The 22,291-nt window shown below is 30.8% G+C and overlaps 3 protein-coding genes across 3 annotated transcripts; all 3 read right to left on the bottom strand.

Annotated features, from left to right (window-relative positions):
* Window positions 1-3,465: 3,465 nt before the first annotated feature.
* Bm5698 (Mitochondrial carrier protein) lies at window positions 3,466-6,791 on the bottom strand (the record flags this gene model as incomplete). Its single annotated transcript, XM_001894566.2, has 10 exons — window positions 3,466-3,478; window positions 3,633-3,703; window positions 3,867-3,985; window positions 4,445-4,757; window positions 5,024-5,157; window positions 5,236-5,342; window positions 5,674-5,751; window positions 6,016-6,145; window positions 6,285-6,420; window positions 6,711-6,791. The coding sequence occupies 10 exons, from the start codon at window positions 6,789-6,791 to the stop codon at window positions 3,466-3,468; spliced, it is 1,182 nt and encodes a 393-aa protein (XP_001894601.2).
* A 1,662-nt stretch (window positions 6,792-8,453) lies between these two features.
* Bm4247 (Uncharacterized protein) lies at window positions 8,454-13,851 on the bottom strand (the record flags this gene model as incomplete). Its single annotated transcript, XM_001894568.2, has 11 exons — window positions 8,454-8,832; window positions 9,094-9,124; window positions 9,225-9,268; window positions 10,850-10,926; window positions 11,262-11,375; window positions 11,781-11,936; window positions 12,108-12,275; window positions 12,516-12,607; window positions 12,995-13,202; window positions 13,353-13,542; window positions 13,745-13,851. 11 exons carry the CDS (start codon window positions 13,849-13,851, stop codon window positions 8,454-8,456), a joined length of 1,566 nt encoding a protein of 521 aa, XP_001894603.2.
* A 1,094-nt stretch (window positions 13,852-14,945) lies between these two features.
* Window positions 14,946-21,502, bottom strand: Bm4250 (exonuclease family protein; the record flags this gene model as incomplete). The annotated part of the gene is made up of 17 exons (XM_043078194.1): window positions 14,946-15,019; window positions 15,283-15,487; window positions 15,863-16,099; window positions 16,296-16,420; window positions 16,582-16,695; window positions 16,825-16,979; window positions 17,167-17,275; window positions 17,887-18,001; window positions 18,173-18,319; window positions 18,659-18,785; window positions 18,860-18,972; window positions 19,101-19,241; window positions 19,498-19,818; window positions 20,155-20,349; window positions 20,677-20,852; window positions 20,976-21,188; window positions 21,412-21,502. The coding sequence occupies 17 exons, from the start codon at window positions 21,500-21,502 to the stop codon at window positions 14,946-14,948; spliced, it is 2,658 nt and encodes an 885-aa protein (XP_042934128.1).
* Window positions 21,503-22,291: the final 789 nt, after the last annotated feature.

Below are 22,291 nucleotides of genomic sequence, written 5' to 3'. Positions count from 1 at the left end.
TAATTAGTTGAAATAATAATGCTCAAACTTTTCACATATATTTATTAAAGCTAAAAGAGCATTTTTCAAAATTAGTTCAAGTTGGTTTAAAAAAAAAAAAATTAAATTAAATTAAATCATTTGTCATAGTGTCATCTCCCATCTCTCCATCCCTGAATGTTTGTATTATTATTCATTAGTGTTCAACAATTTTTTTTCTTTTTTTTTTTTTTTTAAAAAAAATGCAACAAATTAAAACATAAAATCAGACGTAGACGATCTAATATTCAAAATTTACAAAAATTCACACTAATCAATCACTTGTTGACTTTCTTTTTTGCTATCGCCAGAAACGGACATATATATTTCTCTTTTTTTTTTTTTTTTTCTCCCACCTCCTATTTTTCTCGAGAAAAAACTTTTTTTACATAAATGGATGGAAATTATAAAATAGCATTGGAGAAAATGACCTGATCCTCCCTTCTTCTCAACAAATTTCACTATTTGTTTCAGTTATTGTAAAATACTTAAAACAGTTAATTATAAATTAAAAATGGATTTTAGCGCAAAAAGATGCATTTAATATTTCAAATAGAAAGTGATATTATTGAAATTTTGAAGCAAATTTGCTACAAAATTCTTTTTTCTACAAAGAATATTGTTTATAATTTCATTTGCAAATGATTCAGTATTGAGTTAAATTGAAACATTTGGGTGAATTTAAGCTAAGAGAAGTGTTTAAAAGATGAGACAATCACTTTGATCCATTATCATTCATATGATTGATTAACAGAGAAGAAAAATTAAAGACACTGAAAGCCACCTGTCAATGATATGATATGATATGATATGATATGATATGATATGATATGATATGAGTAGCAGAAGAATAAATCTAAAAGTGATCATTTATTGCAAAAATCAACTAAACATGTTCATTTTGAAATATTAGATAATTTCTCTTTTTTATTAGTTTATTTATTACAAGGTTTTTTATTTACTTATCAATTTACTTATTATGAAATTTCTTATTTACTTATCAATTTACTTATTATGAAATTTCTTATTTACCTATCAATTTACTTATTATGAAATTTCTTATTTACTTATCAATTTACTTATTATGAAAATTCTTATCTACTTATCAATTTACTTATTATGAAATTTCTTATTTAATTATCAATTTACTTATTATGAAATTTCTTATTTACTTATCAATTTACTTATTATGAAATTTCTTATTTACTTATCATATAATAATATGAAACTAATAAAATATATCATGTTGCATGCTTGTTAATCGTTAGATTTTTTAATAAACGAACTACATTTTCAACAATTAATTTTTATACTTTTCTGCTGGAAAATTTATCTCATACACATTTATTGTTTTAATAGCACTCAATAGCAATCATTCCATGATTATCTTAGAATAACATTAGCTAATATAAGATAGATTAAATGTTTTAATGTTTCATAACAGAATGAATGAAAGTCATTTATTATTGTCTCATCATTTTAAAACTTTCTTTTATCATCGATGAAAAAAATGTGAAAATTTTTCTGTAAGAAAAAATTTAGAAAATCAAAATTGATAAATATCATAATGCTTATATCAATGTTTATATTTCATACACTATATGCGATATGATACTAATTCAATAAACATTGAATGATACCTAAAAAAAACTGTTAAACATTTTAAAGTTTTATTTCAGCACTCAATTTTCCTCTTTTGAAACACTTATTTTTTTTAATAACAAAAACAAACAGAATAAATAGCTCTAGCATGCTGATTTCCTGCACATTAGGAATGCAAATGTTAATTATTGACCACAAACATATTTATTCTTTGATAATTGTCATTAAAAAATTTGAACTTTCAAATACAATTGTTTATCCTATTTTCAAAATAACTTGTCTTTATGAAATTATTTAACTTTGATCTTATTTTATCCAGCTAACTAAATTTAATAGTGAAATAAATAACTGCAATGTAGCCAGCATTCTTTTTTCCCATGTTGAGATTGACTCATATTGTATTAATATTACTTATCTTTAGTTTATTGAATATTTTTATTCACTGGTAATTTTTTGTTTTATAAGCACTTCTAGAATAATCGACTAATTTTTAACTCTAATAACAAACATAATTCCAAACATAGCATTAAACAAAAACTACAAACCAACATTGGTGTTACAGCAGCTGGTAAAAAAAATTATACCAGATAAAGTGCGACAAAATTTTCGAAATTAAACTTTATTTACATATTAAACAAGAATGCAGAAAACTGATGAGTTCATGAAAGAACTAATGCAAATTCTTGGAAACCTTTTCAGAATTCATATCAACAACAACTGTTATCATCGAACAGGTAAGCTGATTCTGAAATTCATCGATTCTGTAACATAAATTTGAAAAAGCGAAATGTAAGCGTAAAGCATTGAATACAACAGGTCCACCCTAGCAACAAACTTGTTTTCCTTATTTTTAACTCGATTTACTACTTTTGTTTAATTGCTTGATAGTGAAGGATGAAAGCTGCAGGTTTCCAAGGGAAACACTTTAAAAAATGGACTCAAATGCAACACAGCTAACACTTTAAAAAAGGAAGAGTTGAAAAAAAAAAAGAAGCACGATGAAGGCACGAAAAGCTAACTAAAGCAAAAGTAAAGATTTGTACAAAGCTATACACGGATATTACTGAAAAAAAAAAAAACTGAAGAACTGCCCATAACTTGACCAAAAAATAGGAGAATGGAATAAAATTTGAACATTCAGGTCGTATGATACGACTACTCTATCGTTCAAATGTTTGCATGATACAAACAATATAAAGTGCAGTTTTAATGATAAATGGATAAATTGAGTACCTAGAGACTTCAAAACGACTGCACTTTTTATGAAAATTTTCAAAAAGTCTCTAAATGGTGGCAACTATTTATTAGGAAAAACTGTAAAAATAAAAGATGTTTAAAAAAATACTTAAACTATTGTCGAGGACTTTTATAAACATAGAGTGCAAAGAGAAGCTGAATACATATAAACTGGCTTATCAACATTAACATGAAATAGACAGAATAAATTACTCATCTAGTCTTTGTTAAAATAATGATATAAAAAAACAACATGAAGGAAACAAACTTTTTACTATTTAGTTATTTCACGGAAAAGTCTAAAAGTATTCGTTTAGAATAGGTAATAATTGCTAAGTAACTTATTTTCTGATTCCCATTTCAGTTTTCCGAAATCAAAAACTCAGCTTGAAAATTAAGGCACTTTTGCTTGTAACCATTTTCCAGTAAACAAGTCGAGTATTCCTCGTTTTCTGCCGGAAGCATTCTCATTGTTAGTGCAAACGTCAGCATCTAGGATTCATTTTTGGGCATTTGAAATTTCATGAAGCCTCTGATGTGACACGACGTGGCAGATATATTTCAGTGAACACTCGTATTGTACGGTTATTTGATTATTTTTTTTTTTCTTTAGCGCATGAATCTAAAATTGGAAGTTACTTGATTATTTACAAACTTATATTCAAGTCGTTGCTTGTACCAGTTAGAATCCAACATTTAGTTTGGTTATAATAAGAAAACGCTTAGAAAGCAACATAATAATATTTGTTATTATAATTAGAATTACGAGAGCTTACCCATGCAACACATGCACTGTTAATTCGTAAGTACCCATAGTGATTGCTGTATTTGGGACTGTTCGTAGAAGCTAAAAATGAAAAAAAACATCAACTACAAATAAATTTACTATCCATTTTAAATTACTTTACAATATAGCAACTTATTTAACAATCGAAACTAAACAAAAGCTCAGTCATCATTCAGTTACTAAAAAGGCAAGGCTGATGCAAAAAGCTATTTAATGTATAAACCTGTACAGCCAATCCTCTATAAAGTGCCCAGAAGCCTTCCCTTCGCCAAACAAACTTTAGAGTAGGTAAAAATCCTTTAATTACAGCATTCTCCTCGCGCATACGAGTACGCACCACTTCTGTAAACAGAGAAAAATGATAAGAGATACAAGTTAAATCGAAATGTGAGCTAGCGTTGATGAAGCACGTTCAATCCGAAATCTTATCTTTGCCATAAAAAGCTCATAGTATAAATAATATTAACTCGACTCTATCCGTGAAGTTCGGTCCAATGACGAGTGGATTCAATAATCTCATATAGTGCTCAAATGACTAAATAGACTGTGAAAGAAAACCATTTCCTAAAAAAACGAACACTGAACTATTTTATATCATCCAAATCATTAATCCATAATGGCTAGATCAATGTTTATTTAGAGGAAAATGAATACCAGATTAAATTTACTAAATTTTAAGTTGTACTTTTGGATTCAATTTTCCACTAGAAAAAACAAATTAACCTAATAATATCTGGACAATTAAGTGATGTATACCTGCATGCCAAAAATAACAGAAACAGCATGTCTAAAGGAACGAACCATGTGGATAAGCTAATGAACAGGCGAAAAACTTTGCTGTCCCACCAGCGAGCATAAAATGCAAGAAATCAATCATTTCACGATTGTCGTTTTCAGTTAAGGGCACTACTGATAGCTCTTTCTCATCTTGTTCCTGATGGGCCTTCTCATCCCACTTATTAATATTTGTTCTTGGGTTTGCTAAACTCTTGGAATCATCTACATCCAGTTCTCGAGAAGATGACTTCCACTTCAACAACAATGCTCTCATCTCTTCATATAATACAAATTGAATTACTGTTTCAGAAATTCCAACGTATGATGCGGTCACTCCCTGAAATTACAGAACAAAATATTTCATCCAATAATTTAATCATGTTGCAATATTCGAGATAAAATTGTAAGATATAGTTGAGATTGGAAGCACATCCAGACAATCAGTTAAGAGAAGGGTGAAGATAAAAGCGAAAGAAAATACCATCAGAAACAAGTAGCATAAAATATTTCCTGGGTAAGAATAACCGTGCAGTCAAGTTTGCATAAGTAATAAACGTCGTTCCCTCAACACATCGTGTTTTAAAAATTCCAAGAAATATTTACCCGATAAAAGCCCCTAAAACCATCTGCTTTCCACACTCGTTTGATACATTCCGTCACTGAGAGTGGCCCTTTATGCAATTGTAAGCGCGTTTTAACCAACCAAACTGGATTAATGACGGTCGCAGCAACGAAGCCTTAAAAGTAGATCATTTGTTTAATTTGGCTCTGTAATTCCTAAAAACATTCTAGTTTGGTAAATAACAAAAGCTCACCACTGGTAGCTGCAGAAGACATATGTATCATGGCGCTATTCGAGACAAAAATATCCAAACTGTTCAGCAATCGTTTACAGCTTGAATACGTACAAAAGTAAACTGCTCTGAAAATATATCTCTTATTTTCTTCTCATCCAACTTCCTCCAGTAATTTCAAGCAGGGAGAAGAAAAACAAAAAAGATGAGGAAACACAACATTCAAATAATGCGTTTCCATCGAAAAAGACTGCATTGGTTTCTGGGATTCCAAAAATGATGGCAAGAAAGGTAACGAAAACCATTTGAAAATAAAGCAAGTTACTCACTGATTGATTCCAAAGGACTGTTATCGGATTTTAAAGAAAAACACCGTAAGTGATATCCTGCAGTCAAAGAGAGATCTTCAAAAGATGTTGTATCGTATTTCATACTTCGAGAAAAATTTAAAGCACTCACTTCGAAGGTGCAACACCAATAAGGTTAGGACCAATTCCTTTGAAAAGAGCTGAGAATCCTTCATTTACCACAATTTGTCTGGAACAAAATTAAAACTGTTGTAGTACTGCAAAAACAATTTCAATGGTTATTAATCATCTTTTCCCTCATCATGTACCCTTGAAAGAATTAAAGACTTGATGTGGCTCTCAGACGACACAAAAAGCATTTTTCTGCATAAATTAAGAAATCATAAATACAACTCAAAACCAGCAACAGATTCTCCCTTTTCAAAATTCATATAATTATAGATATTATTTTCTGATTTTTGAAGCCATTCAAAGTTATGTTCTAAAAATATACTTGAAGAAGGTGTAAATACTCCTGCTCTGCTGCACAGATAAACCGGGCTTAGCAAAAAGTTGTACATTTCGCTGCACTGCACATGTCGGCGGTATATAGCACAGTTGCAGTTTTTGAGGACTATTGACAGCTGCAATATTTATGAAGTATAATAGACAAAGACTTGCGAAATAATGAAATTTAAGTAAGAATAAAGTGTAATTTTCTCTTAACATATGGTTTGACAGCAAAGACTAAACTATATAAATCTATATAAATAATCCTTTTACATGCTCTTATCCCGCTGTGAGATAGCAAAATGTGTGGGTAAGATAATCGTATGCGGGTTTTGGACGCTCCTTCAGAATGCGAATGAGATAAAGCTGTGCATGCATATTCTGCGCTCTGCAATCGCGTCTTAACCACCTGAAATAAGTTAGTCGATTAATTTAGAATTTTATTTTATTCCTCAATTCATGAAGTCATTTTTTCTCAAATGCATGCATTTCTTAAATGACATAGTAATATAACTAATGGTTCGAAGAAAAGAGCGGAATTTTTTTTTAAAAAAAAATTTTATAAAAAAAATTCTAATGTAATTGAACTAAAGTAAACCTTTTTTATTAACACGATCATAGAATTTAAAAACTATAGAAACAAATTTTAAAAAAAAAAAAAAAAATTCTAGAAGGCAAAAAAAATAACAAAAATAAAACCTCAAGTGGACAGGTAATAGCTGTTCCAGCTGTACCGCCCAAAGCTCCTCCAAGAAAATGCACAAAAGCTTCTTTATCCATATTATCCACCAGCAATCATTTCACAACACAATACACTCTCTTTTTCTGCAAAAAAAAAACTTATATATGAAATAAATAACACAATGGTGCAACGAATTCATTAAAAATTTCATCTTAATCAAGAAAAATTCCATTCTACTTTGTCATATTTTAAAGCACATAAAACAGCCTCTATAAATAACTTATGTTGGCCTTGTAAGAACAAATAACTTTTTAAAGTAAAGGTTAAAGATTTGAAAATGTGACAAACATATCAAACAAACACTGTTGACAAAGAAGCAACCAAGACAATCAGTCAATAACAATTCACAACAAAATAGCAAACATCAGTTCAAGACTTTCACGTGAAAGAAATACAGATATAAAGAGAGATCGGAAAAAAAAAAATTAAGAATGAGAAAATAAGTGAACTTCCGGAAAATTGCAAAAAAAAAAACGAAATAACTTGCCAGTTGAGCATATAAGTGTTTTAATCCTTTCTTTAGGGAAAGGAATCAGAAGACAGATATAGAGTTTAGAATGGACTGGAAAGAAAGAAGTTAATGGAAATGCATTTCGATGGATGTTTAGTATTTGGATGTAATGCCTATACAGTTGCAGTAGTACTTATCTCATTGCTAGCACTCTACTATGTCAACTAAACAAGTCAATATTGGTGTGAAGAGAAATGTTCATGGCTATGAAGAACGATCGATTCTTGTAAAAAAAAAATTTCTAAATTTATCCTTAATATTTGATTATTTATCTAAAATTTTCCCTTAACATTCTAAAATTTCCATCTGATAAAAGATTAATCATTGAAATTATTGTAAACAATTTCATTTAGCATTATTGTTTGATGCAGCCTATCTTTCTTCATGCTTCATTCTAATAAAGTGCAAAATATTTCCCTCATCTTTAAACATAATACTACAGTTAAACTCTTAAGAAAACCAATGAAATGAATAAATGTTCCTAAAGAGTACAATTTCAGAACTCTGAGCTCAATTATAGCATACTAAAAACTCATCCCATGTTGCATATACTATAAAATCACACTTAAAAATTAACACCAAATTATTATTGGTTGATTAGCTTAATCAATCGATTGATTGATCTATTGATTAGGTAGCTAGAGGGATCATCTCGGCTTTCATTACACACTCCGGAAATAACGGAACAGAGTGGAACTGGAGAAGTGCCACTATAGTTGCATGTTCCTTGCAAGGAGCAGCTGACAATTAGCACACACAGAATACAAATCTTCGTTTCGAGAGCCTAGAAATGCAGAAGGGTACCTGCGGGAAGGGCAGGGGTAAAAGTAAGGGCAAGGGCAAGTGCAAGGGGAATTATTGTTGACAAGAACGGAGTTAATAGGCACGGAACATAGGGCTAACACTTATTGGATAAAGAAGCAAGTTATATGTTAAGAGACCAACTGAACAGTGGAACGATGAGTTGATATTTTATTGATGAACAACAACAGTGTCTCTCCTTCCTACTTCATTTGATTTTAATCTGCTCTTTGTTATATCACTGTTCAAAAGTGATTGTTTTCCAAGATGATCCATTACCGCCGCGGGCGGTAATGGAAACGGGCAATATTAGATAGTGTTAGGTAAGATAACTTCAGTTTTTATTTCTTACACTAATCAGTTTGCAGGAGGGATGAATTTAAAAACTTCAGGAATTCTGAAATCGCATAATGATAAGAATGATGATAATAATAAGCCAGATAAGTATTTCTTCTAGAATTTTTCGAACAATTATCAATAGAATTGATTGTTCTTGTTCATCAGTTTTATCTCTACTCTTTCTTGATTTCTCGTTCGTTGCTATCTTTACCTGACCGATTTCTTTCTTGTCCTTCATATGCAGTCCAATTACTTTATCGGAATTAGTGATAGAATGCTTCGATTCATCCGTTTTTTCCTTTAAATCAACATCTCCCTTCCATTTCAGTTTGCTACGTATTTTTGGTTTCGTTTTTGCTGGACGAGCTTCTACATTAACCGGTTCGAAAATTGTTCTTACATGCAGTTCTTCATCCACTTTCGGTAATCTACAATAACCTCGGCATTTTTTCAAAGTCTTAAAAATTTTGCAAGAAATTTTTTCATTAGATTAACAACATTTCTCCTCTTATGGGACTTAAAATGGAAGTACGTTTCCTGCAATTTACTCATTACTATTACAAAAAAAAAAAAAAAAAACACACATAGGTATACAGTAGTAGGACTCATTGTTAACCTTTATCACTCATTTAAATGAAAAAATAAGAACTAATTTTCCGATGGAATGGAATAAAAACTCATTCAATCACCTCTTCGCTTCTTTTTTCTCGATTTTCAAACCTGCAAAAAGTAGTTAGCAAAAATTTCTTCATATTGGATAAGTGAAAAGTGCTAGAGGGATTATTCGTATTCTGTTGAACTGTAAACTAAACAAGTTAACCTTTCTCTGGAGTCCTTGCTCGTCCATTTAATGCAGTTTTGTCGCTGGAAATTTATAAAGTTACCAGTATTATTTTAGATTTCTAATATTGAAATGGTGAGTAACATAACCAAAATAAAGAAGTGTTTTACATGCTTATATGAATGTATCCTTTAACACTGAACTAGTAAATATGAATTCAGAATTGTAAGGTGTAATGGTATGCCAGGTATAATGGTACCTAACGCTAACGTATCGAAGTGAACTCGAAATCGTTTATGATATTACGCCGTTGAATAGATGAATTATTTAAAATCTTAACAAATGCAAGAAGCAATCAATTAGTTATTTTTCTCTTACACAGTTGTTATTACTATTGTATGTTCCATCGTTTATTTTAATTAAATCATTGGTAATATAATTAAATGAATCGATTGGAAGGAAGTATCCGATGTATTTTAAATTGGAAGGGAATATTCGATGTATTTCCCTGGGATAGTATCATATTCATGTTGTGATTGTGTGACATGCATGAGCTATATTTTATCTGCTCAGTTTTTCACAGTTTTTTCATTTGTACCCGACAACTTTTTAAAATTGAATTTAGACGATGGGGAAGAATAAGCAATAACAACGAAACATACTCCATTCAAGTTTGTTGTAATTTAGAAGAACCGACCTATTACTTTACATACTAAAACAATGATTATCCGTTGCTAAATGCAATTTTTATAAGATTTCCTGAAGTCAATAAAATAGGCATAGTTGTGATAAATTTCGGCAAATCGAATTTTCTAAGCTGCATTACTTTAAAAGGTTGGAAATATAACAAATCCAATTTGTGCGAATGCCACATTTCAACTATAGAATGCAAGTGATGTTTTTCTCTAGAACCCCAATCTAGCTGGTGGAAAACCTTTAAGCCTTTAAGGAATAGAATTAGTGCAAGCAAGGAATTGGATGAAAGAGAGGAGTAATGAAGGATTAATAATGAGTCAACTTAGTGGATTTTTACACTTGGAATCGGAAATTTTTGCAATATCTTTTCAAATGATTAGATTATGAGAAGCTATCTATCCGAATAAGGAGCAATTCTTCCAACAGACGATTGCGAATAAAGGACTATTCTTTCAACTTTATCAACAACTTCAAAAAACTTAACAGCATTTAGATCGAAAAAGGACAAACAATTATGAATAATTCAAATTTGACACCGTGAAGCATAACCACGTAAAACATCTTGGTATTACGATCTTAAATGGTGGAAAAGAAACAAAATTTTTACCTTATTTCTAGATTCTTCAACACTATAAGCTCAGAGCGATTTTGGAGAAAGGGAAATCAGAAGACATATTTTGCTTTTTCCCACAAAACCTATTACTAGCTTAAATTGTACCATAATTTCTCTATAAGGATATTAAGATACCCGTATCTTAGTGGGGAGATACATGTTAACATATTTATTAGTTGATTCGAGAAGTATTCGAGTCTTTAAGTCATTATCCATTTTATAATCATTACCAAATATTGTCATTTTCTTAAAAGCATCTGGCAGCAAACTGAATGTTAAAACTACCGATTTAACACAACAATCAGTCTGATAGAAACTAGTATCGGGAGATGAAAATAACTGCTTTGTTTGACACCTTGTCCAACCATCAATTAATAAACTGATCCTACTGCGTTCAGCACCTCCACTACGAACACGAAGACCGCATGCACTCTGAAAGAATATGAGCTACTTTTCTTTTTTTATTCATATCAATTAAATAGTAAATGAATCTATACTCTCCTTTGCACCTATATAAACATTCTTAGCATATGCAGAGGTTACAGATTATTTTTTTTTACAGTTTTCGACAAAATGTCATTATGTGCGCAAAAGACCTTACTTATACAAAAGATTCAGATATTTCTCGAATCAGCTAACCGCAAGAAACAGAACTTAGCATAAAAGTTGCATCAAGTCCGCACACCGATATAACTCAATAATGCAATTTATCGTCATAATTAGATTCTCGAGTTTCAATTTCTAATTGGATATACAAATAAATTTACCTGGTCTTGGAAATTCTCAAATGCTATATCGACCGCTTTGATTTTCATTTCTCTAGTTTTTCCACAATTCTCATTCTGTACTAATGAGTAATCCTTTTTCGGTTTCATATCTTTCTATAATTTTGTGTTTTTAAAACTGTCATATTCATAGTGCCAAAGTTCTACAATACTTTAAATTTCAAGCAGTCATGTCAGTTTATCTCAAACTTATTAAAGTATGCTTCACTTTCAGCGACAATAACCGATAACTCACCATTGCTGGTACAGAGTAATCTCATAAGCTCACAGGATTTTAATACACTTATTATTGCGTTCTCAAATGTGAGTGAATCTCATCACTTCATCTAGGCCATTCTAACCAACAAATATCAACACTTTCAGCAGTATTACGCTCTAAATATATCTTATTCATTTACTCTAGAATGTCTAGTTTTCCGAAACTATTTAAGGAATTAAGAGCTTTAAAGAATTTCCGGAACAGTTTAAAGTTTTAAAAAATATAATTTTCCGAAAACTCACCACACCAGTATAATTACGCGAACCAGTAATATAATGCCACCATTGCCTATTCGTCTGCTGTTTGGTTTTTTCATTTATAGACTGTGATGATCGACATTTGGAGCAACCGGCACAATATTCTTCATAAATCATATTAAATTCTATTTCTGGATATTGCTAAAAAAGAAAATTTTATGTCATCTGGGTAGCATGAATGTTTCTCGAGAACAAAACAGATATGAAGAATGATGAAAACTTCTTTAATAACTGAAGATTCCGAAGTTTAAAACCAAATCAATTAAAAAAATCAATATAATCCTAGTAAATTGGAGCTAAATACGACTGGACCTTTAAAGATCGTAAATAAGCTGTGATATAAGCAATCCAACGTTTTAATGCACCCCAATACCATAATTTATCTTTGTTTACTTCAACCCTATCGTACCAGCCAGCATACAGGCCAGATACACCGTAAAGTGGTTCTTTTCCTTCATTTGTGCTGCTTTCTGAATTCTCCTTCAATGATAATTCATAGAATATTAAACTGGATTAAATGATAGAAATAAATAAAAGCTTCATATTCTTTTTTTTTTGTATGTGTTTCAGCATTAAATTTTTACGCTTAAAATGCAGATTTAAAAACATCAACAAATTCGTTTCAAATCTTATTCCAGCCAATCCATTCACTTATTCATTCACTATCACAGTATTTATGAATGAAAATCAAACAAGAAATGTTCAGTGTCAAAAACTTACAAATTTTATGCTTGATAAATAAATAGGTCGAGTTTGTTCTTCGATAAGAGCCATAGCACTTTCACAGTATGGACGAATATCATTTTGAACTGCTAAAAATTATATGACTGCCTCTATCATCGTTACTCATTATTTTGCTTAGCCAATCTAACCTTTCTATTATTTTTGTTCTCACTCCAATTTCTTAACTAGTCCAGTAAGTATGAGTAAATGTAGTATATTTTTACCATTTTATTTCTGTACACATTACCTCAAGTATTCTGCAGGTAATTATTAAATAGTATATAAACTTTTTTTTTTTACTTTTAATAAATATATTTTCTTTAACAACGCCATTTACGATATGCAAGGAATTTTTGCTCACAAAAATAAGTCGTATATATATAACACCGTCATAACATTCAGGAATATGTCTATGCCATAAGGAAACAATTCAAGCATTGACTCTCTTCCAAAGAAAAAAAAAAATGAAAACTAACCAAATACATCAGGTACTAAACCGATTAATGAACGATTGTCAGAACCACCTGGAAAAACACCAATAGGTAGCGGTGAATTATTTTCTTGACGACACACTGCACTTAGAACAATGCTTAAAGCATTATCTCCACCAATAATATACAGAGCATCACATTCTGTCGTATCAATATGTTCCGCAATAGTTTTGAATTCAGAAATATCATTAGGCTACAACAATGCAATTACAACTAATGAACCTTAAAACCTTAAAATTTAATACACAATAATTCTGGAAGTGGCTTAATGGTTGAAAATAAAATAAAGATCGACATCGTAATAACATTGCTTTCATACAAGCTTTAAAATTAAAAAGCTAACCTTGATTATATCCACTTGTAGACCAGCTAAATTAAGTAATGGCAAAGCATTCTTTTCGAAACTATCAAAAGCACTCGCACAGGTTTTATCCACCAAAACAGTGACACGTCGTAAACGCTCTGCTAAATCCAACGGTGCATCACCAAACTGTTTTGCTTCTCGAGCGTATATAGCTCGTATATTACAGTCTCTAAAACGACAAATTTTCACACCAAATTATAGATAAATATAGAATTGCAATGATCTGCATAAGAAAATAAACAAGGCTCCAAAATATGTCATCACAAATTTCGTTGTATCCCAATACAGTCTGCATAATTCCAATACTAATTCTAAAATTTTAACATTTGTTAACATTTAAAATAGCAAAATAATAAATAAAATTGGTCAACCTTTTCCAGTTGTATATCTTCCATCCCGTGAAGTAAGCAATAAGAGATGCAAATGTCGACTTTTTCTTGTGTTCCCAAAGTTTTCTCGGTATACTTGTAAGATTCATATCTATTTCAATAATTCATCAATGCTATTCGCACTGAAATTCAAAATCTAAATGGAATGTGGAAGCATTTTATGTGACAAGTTCAAAGTTATCGAATCGAAATAAATTTAGTTGAGCGTTTGTTTCACTCTTTATTAACAGTTAGTTATCTCCCTATCATTATGTTAAAACTGTATTTCGCTTACTTATTGTTATGAAGCTACGTGCTTCTTTAATAAATTTATAATCATTGGTTTTTCTTTTCAAAATTAGAATCACATAGATGAAAGACTCATTATTTGCAACCTTGTGACTTTTCCGCAGCTGTCATTACCAACTAATAAGTGACACAGTGAGAAAACTTCTGCTTCATTTAATTTAAATATAAAGAACATATTGTTGGAACAAAAAACAAAGAAACGCACATTATTAGAGATTTATTTACAATATAACAACATAAGAGCAAACACCGAGTGTTTTCATAAGTCAGATGGCAAAAAATTCATAATTTTGTATAGAAATCATTGTGACATATTTGTCGCCACATGTTTTAATACAAATAAGCTCTGCATATGAAAACGAAGTATACTAGGAAGGTTACACAATGAATGGTAATATTTGTTACCTATTTTTTTTTTGGCTGTGCTGTTTTAATTTATCACTATTACTCAATGATTGCAGGAAGTAAATGATTTTAAATTGCAATTAAAAATATCGAATTTTTTTCACAAAGGAAGGTCACTTATATTATAATGATTTTCAAACACTAAACTTTATTGTGTTGAATCACAAATAATATAGCTGAATCCATTAATTTTTGATATAAAGAGAAATAGAAGGAAGAAAAGAACAAAACATTGAACATAATGGAAAAAAAAAAAATATACAGAAGTAAATAAGCAACAACTAATTAAAGCACGAACTATGCAGTAAATGCAAAACATGACCTACACATTACACATACATAAAGATCAAGAAGTGAAGTTACTGGATAAAATACTTAAGATTAAGTAAGTTATTGGATAAAATACTTAAGATTTAAGCTTCTAAAAACAAACCCGTTTCAAAAAAGGTTAACATTTATGCTACAAGAGAAAACGCGACATTAAACATGTTTAATTGTGCATAACTTTGTGTAGCATTAGCCTCATACAAGTACTTGCATCTTCTTTTGAGTCATGTCCATCAACTGAAATAACGAAAAATCTTTCTAGAATTTCGCTGGCTTCATACAAACGTGAATTTAAAGTAATGAAACTGAATAAACAAGTCTCAACAGAAAGAAGTTAAAGAAGATATTCCTTAAAAGTTTAAACAAGTTGACCAGATGGAAAAGCTAGAAAATCAAATATCAATTTAATCTTTGAAATTTTTTTTTCAAAATATCACAAAAGTGCAAATCAGACTGTGTTGAAAACAAAACTTTTCAGTTCATAAAATAAAATGGCTTACTATCTTCTTGAATAATAAGCTGCAGTATTTCTGAAGCAATTGTTTTCAAAGCACGTTTGTAGGGTAATCCTAGCCTATGTGGAAATACAATCGATGTGTCCACCACTCGATGATGGACTAGACGCATTGCTTTTAAGTCACTTTCAAGACTATGTCCAATTAGAATTGTCTCAGAATTCACCAGTTCGAAAAACCGCTTCTGAGTCTACAATGAGGCATCATTTTTAAATGAATCGGCTTTTCCACAAATGAACAGAACAAAAAAATCAATTTTTTTTTTTTTAAAGGTCACTCTAATCAAACCTTATCGAAATCTATATTTGATAGATAAAAAGTAGCATTTCATCATGAGAAGTACCGAAAAGTGAGAGATAAATAGTACCAAATTATAGCTAAACTTTTCCTATCCTACCATCCAGCCATTTTCTTGCAGCATGATACTATCACATAATTATAAACATGATTAATATTCCTGCTTAATCCAGCCCATTATTATATTCTCATATTTCACTGCTTTTATTCTACTATTCTTTGTAATACTTATGCTAATTGTTTTGTAAAATAACAAGAAAGCATCTACCTGTTCCAGGTCAAATTCCGCTCTTTCAATTTGATCTATTGTCAAACCACTAAATCGTGTATTGCAATCACGTACTTCATATTGTGGACGCACAGTAACATCCATCACTAACTTATCATTCACATCCACTACTGATATTCGTGCTAAATTAGTGCCCCAGGCTGTATATACCATTTCACAATCAAATGCATATACTTTCCTGCTTCGTTCATCTTTTGGTCCTGATGGTGGTGGTGTCTGCAGAAATTACATAAATCGTTACTAACAGTGATTCCATAGGATATATTGAGATTATAATGTAATAGGATACAAGAAAGTTTTCCTAGATATTCCTGACTTAAGCTATGACGGAAAGGAAATTTAGCATAGAAGTGATTGAAATCTATAGTGAAACTATAGAGCACAGTGATAGCCCCAAAAACCTGAAATTTACCTCTCGATAGGTTTCCAACACAGATTTGGGAGCGGTATCAGTGACATGACAATCAGCTACACAACATCCAGCTACGTTAAGGTCGGATTGACAACAATTATATCGAGACTCCCATAGTCCACGAGCTAATAATAATGTAGAATGATTATAAATAATAATAAAAGTATTGAAGGATACAACAGAATAAATTATATTTTCCAATAGAAATGACAATTAGAGATCAATTTCCCTTATTGAAATCTACCTGACAGTTATTATTTAATAAAAAGTAAGTAATTAGACGGACTTTTTGTTTTGAAAGCCTTTCCCCAGTGGTATACACATTGCTTCAGCGCAGTATATTCACCTTTCGGTGTAAGAGAAAATTCAGTACCACAACGACAACATATTCTTTTGAGATCTGAAAACGGTAGTGATCTTTAATAAAGAGAATCAGTTGAATTAAGTTAAGAATTTGACAAAAATAAGAAATTAGAAAACCATAAAAGTATAGGTAACTAAAACAATTCCAAAAAGAATGAAAACTTACCATTTTCTTCTACAAATAATTTCTTTTTACTATCTAATTCGGACATTTTGATCTTTACTCTTTTTTTATCAGGACCTTCCCATAAGGGGAAACCATTCTGTTCCAATTTCTGCTCGTCCAAAACAAATTTCGAAAGCAGCAATGCGTAGAATTCACTGCAAAGTAATTACGTTATCAGATAAAACATATAAGTGTTAAACTTCACTAAAATCTATCCCACTTTAATAAACAATGCTCTGTCACATGTTTCCAATTTTAATCTATTTCATTGCAAATGGCAAGACGGAGTCGAAATATTCTCACATCCATATATGACAAAAACTTCTAATGCATAATCTTAACCTTTCGTTGACGGATTGCTTCCCAGAAGTTGAATACTTTTTTTGGCCAACTGTGATGGATCCGTGATGACGACCAGCTAGGATAGCTGAATGTGATACCGATTTTAATACTATAAAACAAACATGTTATTCAGTGAGGAATCTTAAAAAAAATTGATGGTGTAAGGATATAAAATGTTGTGTTAATAGAGAAATTTAGTTACGAAATAAAAAAATAAAATTTGATTTGACTTAATTTAAAGGACGAAAATAGTTTGCATTTAATACAACAATATATAAACAGCATAAATGTTGAGAGTACTGCGCCTTAGCGAAACACAATAGATTCAGCAGAAACGTTTCTGAATGGAGACTTCTAACAAGTAGGAAAGTGTGAAAAGTTCGAGTACAGAATTATTTTTAGTTTTGTTAAGAGTTTCACAACAGAGTGAAGTGACAGAAATAAGTCCTATTGGAATTATGATTAAAATGGATTATGCACAGAAATTAGATTATTTCGCAATCATCCATAAAATTAATGTATTTTTGTAGTACTTAACCTCCGACAAATGATACAAAAGTAGCATAATATGTCGTATTCAATAATAATATTTTTCCAAATACCTGAAAGATTATTCTATCCACAAAACTTATTCCCATTACTTATCTATGGTAGAAATATCAACAACTCAAAACTGAAGAAGCACGACATTTTGAACAGATAAGAAGATGTGGAAATAACCTGCAACTTGCGGTGAATTAACGTCTCGTAAACGTCGAAGAACATTTACTGCAGCACTTGTATAACCGCCTTTTGTCACAGCTCGGTCTTTTATTGCTTTTTCTTCATGTTGAGCCTAAATTTTTAGTTAAAAAACTGCATGAACAACAGAAACAAAAGGAGTAATAGAAGCCATACTATGCCCCAGTTGGAAACCAAAAACTAAATGTGTTTTTCATTTAATCTAAAAATATATGTAAATGGCTATTTTGTCGCAAAGATCGAAGATGCAAAAATCACTACTAACTTGAGTAAGGGCATCATTTGTCGAACTGCAAAATTTTTGGCACTCGATGTAAAATAAATTCAAATAACGAGTACGTAAAGCATATGGGACTTTACCACATGAGTATGGATCCAGCGGTACTAAATTTATTTTCGTGGAATTTGTTACCTGAAGAAGTCACAAAAGTCAATATTAAATCAGCATATCAAAAACAAAAGAAAGCTCTTACTTTATTAAAAAAAGAAAAAATCTTTCATGTATTTATATTATAAATTCAGTATAATGCTAATGCAACGATAACTTACTGGTAAAAACAAGTTCAAATGTTCCATGGTAAATGACAATAACAAAAAGATGACAAAAAGAAAAATACTACTACTTCATTCTCTTCTTATAAGCTTAATTCAAAGAATTAGACTTCATCGAAATTTATATACTACCCTACTTTTTGCGAATGTTCCATTACCAGTAAATATTACAGTGAGATGGTAGCATCAGAGAGCATACTTTTGGCGTATGTGCCATTCGTTTTTCGCCTTTGCCGATCGTTGCAGCTACTGCACCCGACTTATAATCATGCTTTTCTTCAGCTGTTATAATTTTCTTCGCTTTTATTTCTTCTTTGAGTTTCATACTAAAAAGCAAAATCCAGACGATCAGTTAATTATTGTTATCTTACATCCAGTAAAAATTTTTTTTAAATTTTACTTCCTTAACAATTCCTCTTTTTCTTTCTGCAATTTCTGATAACGATTCATTAGTTGTTGAGCCATTGTAGGTGTACGAACTTTCGTTGCTGTTAGACATATTTGTGCAGTCGACTGAAATAATGAAACATATTTATCTTCAATATATGTAATAGTAAATAAGCAAGAGTAAATACTTAACAATTAGTAATAAAATTCCAAGAAAATTATAACTACATAAAATAACCACAAGTAATAAATACCTGCATACTACTGTGTGCTATTCGCTTTGCTTGATCCATATTAATTTGCATTTCTTCCTGTTTTTCTACTTTCTCAGGTAGGCTGCTTGCTTTTGATTTCAGATCATCACCAATATGCTTTCGCTTTTTTGCAGCTGGCACCTAAACCGAAACTAACACCCACGTTAGCAAACTGAATCTTTGAAGAAATGAGAGCTTTTCAAGGATTTAGGAATTAAATCACCGACAAAAGTGTAGATAACTGAACCAATAATGATAATGTCTTTAAGATTTGCTTGAAAATCATAGAAAATGAATTGCCATATCCTGACATTGAACAATTTCGTACCAGAAGGCATCTGGTCGGGTACAGCAGCAGTAAAGAAAATAAATAAAGAGCAAACATGAATAAACATACATCGGTTTCGAAAAGGTCTTCAATAGAAAGCTGTTCGTTAAGTTTCTTTTTTGCTACTGACTGCGATTTTCCTTTAGTTGACTGTTGTTTACTTGCTTCTACATTCTCAACTTTTTTCACTTTTATACGTTTGCTCTTGTCTTTCATTTTTCCTCCCTTTACTTTGCTCTTCAAGTTCGCCACATCTTTTTGATTATCGTTCTCCTCTGGATTTTTCTTTTGTTCAGCTTCAATTTTAGCTTTTTCCACTGACTTCAGTAAAGCGATTGGTGTTGGCGTGTAGCCACCTGTATAAGTTAGTTTCGATCTCGATTTCGAGCCCTAAATGAACCGTTTCAGTACTTCAAGCTGAAAGATATATTTTAAACAGAAGAATCATGGAATGAAGAAATCAACATTGTCTCGAAATTCAATACAAAAATTTACAATGTTCCTCTTAATGAGCAAAACAATTCATGTATTAGATGTATTGCATGTTCTACAAATCTATCATCCTGTTTTTGATGCATCACTTTTTCATTTATCTTAATTCGTTCAAAGAAACTTGAACTGCGATACATTTCATAAAGCATATATTGTACTAGCAAGAATTCATTTTATCTGAAAGATATATCATATTAACTGGATAAGTTAAACAAAGATTATGTAGCAACTAACTGAATGTTTCCTTGCAGCCAAAGAGTCTGAATTAACTGAGGCTGATGGCTTAACTAGTGCTCTAATATCATGAACTATCTTTTCTTTCTGCTGGCGTTCGATTTCGATTTTTCGTTGTAATTCTTCTATTCGTGTATCAATATCAGCCACTGATTTTGCGTAGTCATTTAAGCTCAATTCAGATAATTTAGTGTTCTGCAAATTTCATTGAAATTAGTTCCAAAAAGCTCAAAGATAAAGGTGGAGGAATCAGAAGTTCTAAAAAGCTTCAGAGAGATATACTACCTTTATGTAAGCTGAGAATATAAAAAGGTATTTAGACATTCAGTTTTATTTCTTAAATTGGTTTGATTAAAAAGCTCCTCTGAGATGGGTTGGTAGCCTAGATCAAAATAGTGAAGTAACAAATAAGCTGTGAACTATTTCTTAGGATGCTAAGACAAATCATAAAAGATGACCTTTTGGACTTCCGAAATTTTAGAAGCGTCTTATTATCGCATTTTTAACAACAAAAAAACTGACTTCAATTATATTTGAATTATTAGCAGATGGAGCAGCAGAAATTCTTGACTTATCATTAGCGGGATCCAGTATATCATCCACTGATAATTCCACTGGCATTCTTGGTTTAGGGATTTCCGGTGAAGGCATCCGTTTACACATCGGCCGTGGAGTGATTTTTGTTGGAACATAAGTAACTAAAGGAATGAAATGTTTTAAGCATGATGAACATGTTTTAGTGCTATCGATTATCGGTTTCTTTATAAATGGATAGATATAGAAGTATTTAAAGAAAAGAAACTGTAAGATTATAAACACACCATTAGAATGCTGTACACCTGATGTTGATGGCGGCTGGGTATACACAATCGGATCAAGAGGAGCGTAAATAGACTGATTGCAAATTGGCACAGTCGTTTCAATGACTGTTTTCTGGCTCTCCACATAACCAACATAGCCCACAAATGGTTGCTCAGGTACCGTTGCTGACATCACTGGTACAGGATACTGCTGCTGTTGCTGTGACATGTCATCTAAAAGATATATATGCCTCAAGATATCCTTCAGATATCAGCTCTACAAAACAAAAGCTATGAAACTAAATATACAAATAAAATATAAATTTTGACGAAAGCATTACTTGAGTTTAAAAATATAAATTTTGACGAAGGCATTGTTTGAATTTAAAAATTTTAAAGCAAGATAAATTACAAATAAAAGATAAACTATAACAAAACTATAAAATTACAATAAAACCTTTAGAATGCCAAAAATGGCAATGCGGTCGAGTGCAGTCCTCATCATAAGGGCACATAATATCAGCAAACAATCCTGATCGACCAATCATATTTCCCTTTTCAACAATTAAAATTATGCAAATCATAGAAACTCAAATACTTGTCGCAACAAATCATGAATTTAAGCACGATAAAAATTCTAACGCAGTAATGTATTTCAGCTGAATACATTTCATATTTAAGATTCGGTGCATATCACATAGAAGGATACTCTAAGGTTCTGATTAGAAAATCCCACTAAGAAATGGTTTAACTCAAAAGCTATACAAATTATATTTGCAGATCCTCAATATTTCAAGTTTAATTTTATTCTCCGTGAAAATCCATAACTCACTTATTTAATCCGTTAATATTGTTCTAATTTTAGCGGACATTTTGACCACTTTCTTCAAATATTCAAGACCAAATATATTTGTTTTGTTCCCACCTTGAAAAAAAAAAAAAAAAAAACTTTCTACTGCTATTGTTTTAAAGATCAGAAATTCTTATTCTTATTGAACGAAAAAGAAAAAAAAAAAACTTGAAACATAAAACTTAAGCATAAAAATCTGATCATAATAAATTTCAAAAAAAAAAAAAAAAATGCAGTGAAAAAAACAAAAATATTGTGAGGAAAAATTTATAAAAAAAAGAAAATGGAACTTCAAATGCGTTGCTGCAATCATAGCATAAATAATGATAGAATTCTTGAAGTAATGTTTGTTTTAAGCAACATTTTATTTTTCACTCCACATTCCATTTCATACTAGCAGTGGAAAAGAAAATAACAAAATCTTTGCATAAATTATGAAGAGGAAATTATTCTATTTATAACAAACAAACTGATATTAAATTGTATT

The sequence above is a fragment of the Brugia malayi genome, assembly GCF_000002995.4.
Source record: "Brugia malayi strain FR3 genome assembly, contig: Bm_v4_Chr2_contig_001, whole genome shotgun sequence".
NCBI lineage: Eukaryota > Metazoa > Nematoda > Chromadorea > Rhabditida > Onchocercidae > Brugia > Brugia malayi.
This window is presented reverse-complemented; position numbering and strand designations above follow the sequence as displayed.